We start from the raw sequence: 12,270 nt of genomic DNA on the forward strand, positions 1-12,270 counted from the left end.
CTCAGTGGTCTTCACAATATTGCTGTTTCCTTGCCCTGGCAAACTTGATTTGTGGTTCCTGTAGGAACCCCACACTGCTCAGTGGCCAATGCTGCATTTGTACCAGGGAAACTAAAGCTTGCAGAGGCAGGGGGCTTAATCACACAGGAATACAAATGAACATTACAGCTGCATTTTAACCTTAGTGGATTAGTTCTGATGCTTGTTTTAGAGGCTGGACGCTATCCTATTTTACCTTCCAGAGGAAACACACTGAGACACAGAATTTTAAATAAATAGTAAAGTCAAGTCAACACTTACTCATAAAATTCAGCAGCAGGAGTGAGCTTGTACTTTGAGTATTTGGTGCCATTGCCAAGCACTGATGCGTTGAAGAGTTTGGGATCTGTACAGTTTGGGCTGTTCCAGCTGTTGTCGCAGTTCGTCCAGGGGAGCTCAAATGTGAATGATGAAAATAGATAATACAGAGACCAAGCTATGATAACGTTGTAGTAGAAACCCACGTAAAGAGCTATGAGTATCACTGCGTAGCCTACACCTAAAGACAAAGGAGAAGTAGATTATACATTGCATTTTACATGCAACAGCACATGCAAACACAACTAGTGGAGTACTCACACACACATAGTTGCAAATTCATTGCAAGTTTTCAGACAAATAAAACATTTTTTTTTTTTGTCATTTACATACACGAGTCATTGACCTTAAACCAAATAATTACATGAACGAGGCTGGAAAATGAGCAGCCGTTAGGAAATCCAATTGTGTTTGCCAGAGAAAGAAATGAAGCAGCTCAATGTCAAAATTTGCTCTTGTACAACTCCGTTGCTGTTTTTCTTCCAATGCACAGAACTGCAAGCCCATGTTAGGAGTGAAACTTGCTTCATCTTCATAATGTCAGAGTCCTTGGCAACTTGCCTTGGAAAGTAAAGCTGAAGGCACGAGAGGTTTCCCTGTGCCTCATGCTCCTACCCCGAGCTAGTTTGGAACAGGCACCAATCCTTCTCCCGCCTCGTTCCCAGTGTTAGTGTCCAGATTGGCGTCCGTCAGCTTGTGACTACGTTCAAAACATGCCCAGAACAGCCTCTGCTGTTCCACTGAGGGGCTCCAATGGGTTAGGAGCTTGCCAGTAAATCCTAGTGAATATCAGGCTTGGGGCTAAGCTGTGCATGGACCCTCAGATCAATTCATTGCCTCCCCAGGATTACAGAGTTGAAATAATCGCAAAATGTAACCCTAAACATGGGTTTAGGGTTAGTAAATGCTGGGTGGCACACTTGGTGAATCCCCCGTAAGCATTCTCCATTGGCTTTGAGCATCTGCTTTGTGTTTTTGCATGCTGTGAGGTGTGCTCGGAGCGCCTCTTAAGTGAAAGAATCCCAGAGAGTGCACGTTCTCCTCATAAAATGTGCATTTTAAAATAGTTTGGGAGGAAGTTTTGATACTAATGCTAGAACAGAATAAAAGTTTATTGCCAGATTTTTTGGGGAAGCTTGTTTTACCCTGTCTGAATGCGTTCTATTATTAATGTGTGAGCAGCATTGATCCCTGAATCCTGTCCCAAAGTTATTTGTATTTGGTGTTACAGGTAGAGACTACATCTGCTTTATGGCTATCACCCCTGCACTGTCACGGCACCTTAGTGTAAACCTTTATTTTTGTTTTTCTCCATTTTAGATATGCAGAAATACTGCACTGGGGGCCTAACAGTTGGGTGTTATTAGGCTTTTGTGTTCCCTAATAGAACAAATAAACAGCACACACTGTCTATTAGTCCTCGGGCTGCAATTTGTGTAAGAAACAGATGCTGACCCTGAAAGGGTTCAGAGACTTCTATACACCAACTCTTTGGGAGTTTTGAAATAGATAAACCAGCTTGCTCATCCCTAATATTGGGAAAAGATGGCGTAAATAAAGATGAAACTGTATCTTAAAATCTTTGGTGGTTAAATGAAGCCAGTGGGGTAACACTCAAACTCTAGGGATAGATAACAATAGGGAAAAAAAATCAGCCAGGAGGGTAATTCTTAAATTTTAACACAAATGGTAAAATATGAAGTGTGAATATTGTATGTTGCACTGAAATTGGATGATCTCTGTTCAAGAAAGTATTGCTGAAATTCTTCCTGTTCAGGAGGACAATGATGGATATTTGGTATCAAGATTCAAAAATACGGGATCAACTGTATCTTAAATGTCACTTCTTTGAAATCATAAGAATATTCAGGAATGAACTTTTATTTTAAAGTAGTGCTGCACCACCCACACTCTAAAATAGGCCTTGGAAAAATGCAGAGATGAAAACACTGCTGCAAAGGTTACAGGGTATATTTTTAATTGCATGCATTAGGAGAGCAGTAGTTGAGTCCTTAGAGTTCACAGCAATAATATTCATATTTAAAATTAGCACTACAGTGCTGTTCTTTTAGAGGAGGTGTTACAAATTTGCGTAGACTGTGCTTGCTTTTTGAATTAAACCAGAAAAAATACAAAAGCAGTAGAATTTAGCAGTAGAACATATTGGCAATTTATCAGATTTGACCAGAGCTTTTAACAGTACTGAGTTTATACTAGTGCTGAGATGCAGATAGGATTCAACACTTAAGGAGTCAAATACCTGATGCTATTCTATATCCTCTGAAGACCATTGAAAGCTCTCAGTGAGGTATGTTTAGTCTACCTTGAATACGTCCGCTTAAAAACACAGCTGGAATGTCAACAAGGCTACACGTGCAATGCACTTTATTCTCCTTTCTCTTCATCTTTTCAGTCCTGAAGTCAACAGACTGACTACTTCTGAGCACAGTGCTTTTCTTTTTCAAACACTTTGAGATTCTTGTGGTCTAATTTTTGTAGTTAGGTTTTCAAAATCCTTGTTGCTATCCAAAAGTATTAACCAACACCCCCAGGAGCTTTGAGCAAGGGGCTGCATGTTCCTGGGAGCTGGGATGAATTTTGGCTCCCATGAAGGCATTACAGAAGGGTTAGGTAAACCTAGGTGAATTCATTTGTAAATTTACGGGCACATATTTTTTTTAGCTTGCCTATCTATCTTTTATTATATCTCTAATTTAATGTTTTGGGGTTTGACTGATATGAAAAAAAAATGCAGTTCTCCTGTTGCGCAGAGCTAGCCTCCTGGAAGAGAAAAGCTTTATTTTGAGGAAGAAGTCTAACATTTACTCAGTGTAACCTATATCCATGCACCGGATCGGCCAAGTTTGGATTGCCATTGTTAAGCTCTTCAGCTTTTGTCAGTCACGGGATGAACATGATCTGAATTTTAAGCTTCTAGGATCAGGCAAGCTTGAGTGGTTTCATTCCAGCTATTTCAGAGAGCTCCGTGTCAAAGATTTTGCTTAAGATTTTACATATGATCTGGTAGAGGGGTAGCTCACGAGTTCTGCTGGTAAGCAATGCTTAAGAAAAATCTTGAGGCTCTTTAAAGGATACGTTTCATGTACAGAAAGCATATACGGTTTCTTTCACCCAGAGACATCCCTTTACCCCAGCTCGGTGCCCCCGGACACCTATCCCCAGCTATTCCTTGCACAACAACTGCAGCTCGGCGCACAAAGCAGCACTGCGCAGCCTTCACTTCAGTGATGCTGGGGAGTTAATGCTAGAGGAAAGCACTTGGTAGCGATAATGCTCAGGTTTTAATAAATGCTTCTCGTTGCTGGATTTGAAAACCAGTTTAAAAAAGCTATCATAATCATTGCCCTCATTTCATAGCCAGGAAAGCCAAGCTTCAGTGCCACAGGTCTAGTGGCCGAACTGAAGCCTTCACAGCTCCGTTTCAGTGTTTCAGCCTGCCTCGACTCGCGCTCTGGCAGAGAAAGCTCCACAAAATGAGCTGAACAGGGTCAGTGGCTGTGTGTCGTAGGGAGACAGCACAGGACTGACCTGGGTGGGATTTGATATTTCTAATCTTTGCACTGCCAGCCCTTCCCTCCCCCTAGGTAAAGCCATTTGCCCCCATCCCTGTTAGGCAGGGGAAAGGGGCACAGGGCTGAGCTGCTCCTCCTGCTCACTGTGCTCCTCAGCAATAACCTTGACAATGATTTCTCTGGCTTTTTCTCATTTTCTGCTCCACGTGTGATAACAAAAAGGCTCTTGACTCCAAGGGTTGGGGAAAGGTCAGCAAATATCAGGCTGTCTGGGGCGAGATGAGAGAGACCTTTCCGTTGCTGGTGCAGGCGTGCGGCACCCTGGCTCTGCCTTTCCCCTGAGCAGAGGAGCACGTATTGGGTGCCTTTCCCCTGGGCAGAGGGACACTTACCTTTGGGTGCCTTTCCCCTGAGCAGAGGGACACCTACCTTTGAACACCGGGCAGATTTTCCACACGGTGGCAGCTCCTTCTCGGTTGTACTGTCCCAGGGCTAATTCCATATAGAAGAGGGGCATCCCAGCAATGATTAGGAAGAGGATGTAGGGAATAAGGAAAGCACCTGGAAACAGAGTGATTAGACGTTGTAGGCTGGATTTTGGGTGTATTTTACTTTCTCTAAGTAAAGTTTTATCCATTGCTTGCTTCTAACTGGCTAAAGACAAAGCCACTGCTTTTGGGAGCTAGAAGGGAAATATCAGGAAAGCAGAACCCCTGTTCTCTTGTCCTTCTGTACGTTTTTTAAAGTCGCAGAGGTAGCGTCCCTGAACAAAGCTGTACAGTGTGCCTCCTATTTCCCCCCAATTTTCCCTCTTCATTTTGACTACAAAGAGAAAAAAACTGCCCCTGAAAATGAGTCCTTAACTGAAGAAGTGATGCAGAACACACCTGCAGAGCTACAAGGGAAAGGGACAAGGAAAAAATCTGTTAAGTTTCTTTTAGCACAGTATGTTGAAAAGGGACAGAATATGGAGGCCAGCAATGGAGAAGAAAATGCCATGCAAGCTCCACTAAGTGCAGTTTAAATCATGCTGTGTAAGCTGTCTGCTGGCACCTCTGGCTCGAAAATAAATCTCTGCTGGTCCACCATATGGAGCTTCTGTGGCATATTTGGGTTGGTGGTACAATAAATTCCCTTCTTTTTATGAAATGCATTAGACAACACACCTGTTCTCCAACCTAGTGAACACTTGTGCCAAGTGAAATGCAGAAGGATCACCTAATGCAGAAATTATCTGAGAATGTCTTAGCTGTTTTATACAATCCAAGTCACAGATAGAGGACTCCCCCAAAACGCAGGACTGTATATGATGATAGAAATTATCACAGTTGGTGTTGTGCTGATTAACTGGTTACTTGGTCAGTCCTTTGTCTTAAGGTTCTTCAAAACTGTAGTTATATGCTTTATTACAGTTTACTTGGTTCTGAAGAGTTAAGTTCACGTATCATGTCTGTTTAAAATGACTGGATTGTTGTGATGAATGAGGAGCTGAAAGAATAGTTATTGTAAATGACTGGTTGGTCTCCTTGGGGTTACTTATTGAAAAGAAACTAGGTGTAAATCCTAGTTAAAATCGTTCAGCAAAAGAAACAAATCAAAAAAAGAGAAACGAAACAGCAGCAGCTGTGTTTCCCTTTCTCCTAGCAGCAAGTAGTAGGAGCCTGCGCAAACCTTTAAAGTGTGCTGTAGTGGTTTAGTAATTTGAAAACTTTCCTTGCAAAAGGAAATTAAGTTGCCCTGCTTCTAAACTTAGAGAAGGTATGCGTAGTCTATAAAAGCTAAGTTTGACTGTAGCTATCTACACGAGGCCAGTAAGCAGAATGAATGGCATTATAAAATTACTTCTGAACTTACTGCCATGCTGTCCAAACAGTTGGTGCTCCTCTACCTGTCAGCTCTGCTTTTCACAGATGTTCCTAGTGTGAGCTGCCCAGCGTGACTGTTCAGAGAGGGAATGTGGAGTACACGCTGGAGAATAAGAATGCAAAACCGAGCTCTGTTCCCTTCATACCACAAATCCACGTTCTAAAAGTAACGTCCTGTAACCTAATGGTAAAGACGAGTTCACCATTCAGTGAAGTTCGGGTATTTGAAAGTTGAAATCTTGCCATGAAACAGTGACGCAATGTATCACCAGAAATAAAGAGTAGCATAGAACTTGGCAAATGTAGTCAAAAAGCTGAAATAGATTGGTTGTATCATTTGAGGGGGGCAGGAACCTTCTTTTTTTGTGCTGTTTATAAGGAGCGTAGTGTGACTGCAACCTGCACCCACAGGAGCTGCTACAGTACAAACGGTGCGTGCTTCAATAACATTTCAGTGTAACACATACGCCTTCTTCTATTATTGCACTGCTTGAACTGTTTAAATACTGTAGAGGAAAAAGTATTTGTTTTTCAACGTACTTGATACTCCGTTGTTCTGAGCTATGGTCAGTGTTGAAACACTCAGCTAATTCAAGCTGGGAGAGCCCGTATTGTTTTTGTTAAATGCAATATCCAGAAAAACGATTTTAGGTGGGCTTACTTTGTAGGTCTTGTAAGTGACAGCCTTTTAAGTGCCTCCCTTGTCTTGCTTCAATAATATTACAGCGTGCAGAGCTGACTCACAAACCTAGCATGTTGCATTTGGGATGTATCAGAGTTGGTGCAGAGAGCAGCTTTAATATCGAGAGGCCGTGGAAAAAATGATGCCACCAATTGAATAGGGAAATTTGCGTATGAGATAATTGTGGAGATGTGTAGCGGACACGCATATGAAATGGTAGTTTAAAATATGTGTTCTCCAGTATGACTAATAGCGTGATGAACTGTGAAGTGTACTGTACTTACGCATGCTTGCTTAAACATCGTATATTTGGCTCCAAATCATCCCGGGCTTTAGTTAAAGGAGGTTTTTCTTTTTGCCTTTCCTTCCCTCCCCCAGAAGGGATTACCAAGGTGTGGTGCAGTTTTCAGCATGGAGCAGTTGCACAGGTCGGTAGCTGGGGTTGTCCTTCAGGGGACTAGGATGGTGAGTGAAGTATTTTGAAATTGAGATAGATTAGAGATAAAAAAATTAGAGATAAAAAGCACCCCAAGTAAGGGTTCTTATTGACATAAGTCGACTCAAAAACGTTTCAGAGATTTCTGGACCTTTTTTGTTTAGCTGCTTCTCACTAGGTAACAAATACCAGAAGTCAGATATTTTGTCAATATCTTGATATTTGCTCTTCTCATTTGACTTCATCTACTGTTCTGAAAGGAGGCTTTGTACCACCCTGCATGCTTGTTTCTGGCATCCCGCAGGCGTTGCAGAGGCAGACCAGCGTCCTGGTGGGTCTCCTGCTGTAGGTACACGGCTGTGAATTGGGGCATCAAACCAGACTTCTCCAAAGGAGTTAATGCCTGCCTGGGCTGTGAAGCCAAAGCACGTTAGGGTGACGTGATGCCAACCCCTGCCTGTGCCACTGGCCACGGGAACTGCTGTGCTCTGATCTCCGTGAGTCCAAGGCCGGGCAGGTTTGCATAGCCCAGAAGGCCGAGCTCCTGAGGGGTGCACGGTTTGGCTGACACTTCAGACAAGCTGAGTAGCTTGCCAAGAGCTGCCTACCTACCTCTGAGCTGGGGGAACAGAGCTGTGGGGCTGCTGCAATGGCAGTAAGGTGCTGATAGCGCTCGAGGGGATTGCACTCCTCCACGGTGTGATGGCACGGGGCTGAGCACACAGCTGCACCCCAGGAAGCAATACTGCTCTCAGCAATCCCTAAAGGGTCCTGGTTTCCCCTCCCAGCTAAAAATCTGGAGTAAGTGACATCTGTGGTACAGCTCTGGCATGAGAGCTGTATTTGACTTGCTACTGAGTCACGTGCAGCCCAAAAGCCACACATGGGCCTCTGAGTGCTGCACATCGCTACGTCTCTGTTAGCAGATGTCACGAGATCCATGTGCTTCGTTCCCATAAGGTACCAGTGTATATATGGAGTTAGAAAACCATATGTCTCAGGCAAAACTAGATGAGATGACTCTCCACTTCTACAAAACCATCAGTGTGAAACTTCGTGTGGAAAGCTGCACAAGTTTGCTTTTTTTTTTTTTTTTTTTTTTTTTTAAATCTATTATATTTCATTAACAAATTACAAGACAGGCTTTGCATTCTTGAGTTCAGTGCCAAATGGACTTCCTCATTTGGATAGAACAGAACCCACCTGAAGAGTTTGTCTCCTCCCTCTGTTCTTTGCAACCTCCTTAAGGAGGGAGCAGAGAGGAAGACAGCCCTAAACGCTCCCCTGTCCTACAAGGACTCATCTCACTCCCGAATATCAGAAAGGAAGCAGCACAAAATGATTTTTTTAAATCATTAGTAACTCAAACAGCTGCTGTTGTCCTAAAAGGACTTGCCGATGCCCATACAAGAAGGAGGCCGGGCCAGGGTTAGCTGAAACAATCTTGAACTATTCATGCCAGGCTGTTATTAGCCTTCTGCCTTTGTTACCATGGATATTTGAGTCAAAACGTTAACTGGCAGGGATGTCTGCTAAAACAACAAACTTTGGGCAAGTATCGCAGTATATTTTCAGATAGGAGAGTTGCCAGCATTTCTGCAAGAATAGAGTCTAAAAACAAAGATCTTCCAGTTGGTGAATTCAAATACAAGCTAATCTCTGTATCAACCCCGCTTGCTTTTTTCAACCTGTAAGTAAACAGAACTGGAACAACATCAGCCAACAGCTGACAGTGCAGTAAGCTTGCTTGGACAACATCAAGGTGGGTGGCAGCTAATCCGTGCAGCCTCTAGTGAATAAAATAGGAAGTCCCCAGTGCAGAGATCTCAAAATCTAGGTTGTACAAGACCACCAGAGATGGAAAAACAAGGTAACTGTAGGCATTTCTGAGCACACAAACATTACTTCTGGGTCTTGGGACCAGTTGCCAGCTGGCTAGCACAGCCACAGAGAGCACCCCGGGGGAGGTCAGCGTGCAGCAGGCTGGGATTTGTCACAGCTGAAGTCTGAGCCCTGGCGGGGGCTGCTGCTGCCTGCCCCTTTCTTCCTGGGGGTGGGCAGGCAGACCCAAGTGTTTACTGACCGGAGTAAAAGCAAAAAGGGTTTGCACAGCACAACAGAGAGAAGCCAGAGATGCGGAGGAGCATGACGTAACCCCTGTGTCAAAGCCAAGAATATGATTTTAACAGCAGCTGTATGATGATGTTGAGCCCTGCCAGTGGTAGATGATAGTAGTCAAAAATAACAATTTTCTGCAAAACAGATCGCATGGCATGCTATAAAAACTTCAGCAGCACTTTGCACATATAAAATCTTCAAGTATGCAACATTTTTATGGGAAGTATTTCTGCACCATAAAACCAGTGGAGCTATACCATGGTGAGTGGCATGTTTCTGTTGAAGCCCTTATATTTAGCTACTCCCTCTAACAAAAACCATTGCTAGATCTGATCTTATTTATATTCCTGCTCTGTTTGGGCTCAGACCCTTCAGTTTTTCCATAATTCCAATTTTAATAGTGTTCCTTTCACTCAAAGAAAACGAAAACAAATAGTTTCCAGAAATGGTTCAATGCTGTTCACGGGCTGATGTCAACTGAAGCCTGCTTTTATTTATTTATTTATTTTTGTCTTGAGCTGTTAACCTGCTGCTGCCTTGAAAACACTTGAAGCAACTTGAAGTGCAGTCTATTTATAAGCTGGTCACTGGGATGTAACAGAAAGGGTTACCCGCACTATTCCATGCAAACCCAGTCATCTCTTTGGCTTCTGTTACAAGAGTAATGAGCTCAAGAAACCCATTAGTAGCTATTTTGAACAAATTAATGAGAGTTAAATATACCCAGCCACTCAGAGCAGCATGATTCATTCATAAATTACACCCAAGACCTTGGCTAAGGTCCTATTTACATAAATTAATGAAATGATCACATTTACAACAGGGTGTAGTTCAAAGATAATCACAGGGAGGTATAAGAACAGACCCCTGGCCTGTGCTCTTGGATGGGAAGCGAAAGAATCAATAAAGAAACAAGATGGGGCTGGGACAGTGCAAGTCAGGCTGGTCCAGGGTGGCTCTGGGAGGGGATTTCTGCTGCTGACCTTCACTGCTGCTGGCTTGGGAAGAGGATTTGGCCATTGCCATTTGCCAGGAGTGTGACTGCAGGAGGTGCAAACATGGGGGTTTTGTTCCCAGGCTGGGCAGATGGTGCCGGTCAGGGGAGCTGCTGGGTCAGCCTGCAGATGCCCAGCTGGAGAGGGACACTACTTCGTAACAGACATGACTAGAAGCTTAAGAGGTGCTAAATCAAGGGACAAATTATCTGTCATTTTACTGGCTTTCCACTGCTGGCAGTTTTTCCTAACTTTGCAGTTATTAGGTGTGACACAAGGATATATTCACCTGCAACTGAATCATATCAACAAAACCACCCTTGTAAGGTGTAGGCTGTACTCGAGATGTAGAAAATCAAAGTGTTTGTCAAAATGTACTCTGATTTATCAGTAGCAGAACATCCTTGGCTAAGAGTATTTTTGACTGAAGACATCAGAAGCTATTTGCTGTGAGTTTATAGGTCAAGATCAGCAGGTTTTGCTTGATTCCTGCACTGGAAAATCCCTAATAACATAACCCCATGTGACAAGTTGTCCTTGAAACGTGCTGAATTTTCTGTAATGTGCAGAATACAGTCATGTGCAGGAGAGGAAATACTTCCTCAGCTTTAGCTGTCTCTTTTAAGTGTAGGGAAGGCCTTGCTTGGTGCCAGGGAGGTTTTGGCAACTACTGTTTTACTTTGGTTCAGATACGGGCTTAGTCATGGTTTTTTCTCCCTCCTTGATGAACTTCTATGTTCATTTTTGTTTGTTTTGTTTCAGTGTGCTGTATACTGAAATGAATGTTTTCAGTATCCACGGATCCGATTTTGGTTCTGGAAGGGATTGTTAGGTACTTTGATCCAACTTCCTGAAAAACATAAGCCACCTTCATGCAGAGAAACGTACAGTTTTGACTGGAAGACACCAGGCAGATCCTTTTATTGCTTCACCTTTGGTGGTTAAAAAAAATAAAATAATATTTCTGTTTTATATATGACATTTGATTCTACCTGTGCTTTCCCTGAGAAATTAAAACGCCCTGCATTACTTTGTTTTCATCCTGTGAAGGTGTGCAAGTGCTGCATCCAAGCATTGCAGCCTTCTCATTGTCTGAACAGACCGAGTAAACTAAGCTGATGAATTAATGTCATGGATTTTTTTGTTTTGCTTTTCTGTCTAAAATTCCCTCCTTACTTAGAGGTGTTTCTTGGTGTAGCAGGTTTGCGTATTGACAGGGTGAAGAGTTAGGTGGGCACCTGTACCCATGTTACCTCCCCACTTTCTGAGCTGCACATGTGCCAAATTACATCCCTGAGATGTGCCTCCTGCTTCCAGAGCCTGGGATGAAGCTGCTGGATTCCAGCCCCTCGGTTAGGCGCTGTTAGTCCTTGCTTTGGTCTTTCCAGTCTGGAGTCAAGACCCAGCCAACAAATGCCCTTGTGGGAGCTGCTTGCTTTGGGGTACATTTTATGGGGTGTATAAAGGGAGACTCATCTCCTGCCTATGGCATCTGCACTGGGTGCCTGCTGGGAGGTGACAGGACTTCTCCAGTGTGCTAATTAGAGCCACAGTGATTAGAGCCATAGCAGTAGTTGATGTACACCGTGGGATGGGGTATCTTCAGTGTACTTTGCTCTACGTGGGTAGCAGTACAGTGTATGGTTCACAGCACAACCTCAAATGCGGGGTGTTCCTCTCAGGCTGCTTCTCTTTTGCAGGTTGCCTTTAGTCATCAAAATAAAAACCAGCCCCAGGTTAAGCACCCTCTGGAGGGGATGCAGTACCTGTTTTAGGCACCATGAGACTCCTAATTGTGCCAAGGTGAAACAAAATGCTTAAGACATCTTAAATCAGCTCTAGACAAGTGCCAGGCAGCTTTCGAGAGGATTAATGTGTGAATCAACAGGAGGTAAATGCTTCAAAATTCTGCTAGAGAAGAATCAAATATAAACATCTTGAGGTACGCTTAAAACTTGGTGTACCGTTTAGTGATTAATCCAATCTGAGGTTGTAAATCCAATTCGTTGGGGCACAATGACCAAAGCAAAGTGCTCTTTTCCTTCTCGGCTTCATCAGAGATTTATTTAGAATACTTTTTATTATTGTTAATACTTTCTGTGCTATCTCACCTTTTATGAACTCTTGCATAACAGAATCTGCTAAATTCTCCTTGTCAATAAAGCAGAGGTATAGCAGCGCTGTGCGTTCCTATCTCTAAGAAATCTAATCAATCCAAGCTTTACTCTCAGCCATTACAAACAAAGCCTTCAGGATCAATGCTCTTCCTCATGCCTCTAGAGGA

The 12,270-nt window shown here is 43.2% G+C and overlaps 1 protein-coding gene and 1 long non-coding RNA gene across 6 annotated transcripts in view; one reads left to right on the forward strand and one right to left on the reverse strand.

Moving 5' to 3' along the window:
• The window catches only part of LOC311443265, a 328,368-nt gene that overhangs the window by 87,906 nt on the left and 228,192 nt on the right, over positions 1 to 12,270 (forward strand). The gene's annotated exons all lie outside the window — the stretch shown is intronic.
• Positions 1 to 12,270, reverse strand: part of SLC6A2 (solute carrier family 6 member 2) — a 67,104-nt gene that overhangs the window by 40,487 nt on the left and 14,347 nt on the right. The window contains exons 3-4 of the mRNA XM_084533320.1: positions 4,320 to 4,451; positions 301 to 538 (exon numbers count right to left, since the gene is read on the reverse strand). Of these exons, the coding sequence (XP_084389446.1) occupies positions 301 to 538; positions 4,320 to 4,451 (370 nt within the window). The remainder of the gene's footprint in view (positions 1 to 300; positions 539 to 4,319; positions 4,452 to 12,270) is intronic.

Source organism: Aythya ferina (genome assembly GCF_964211825.1).
Source record: "Aythya ferina genome assembly, chromosome: 12".
NCBI classification, from domain to species: domain Eukaryota; kingdom Metazoa; phylum Chordata; class Aves; order Anseriformes; family Anatidae; genus Aythya; species Aythya ferina.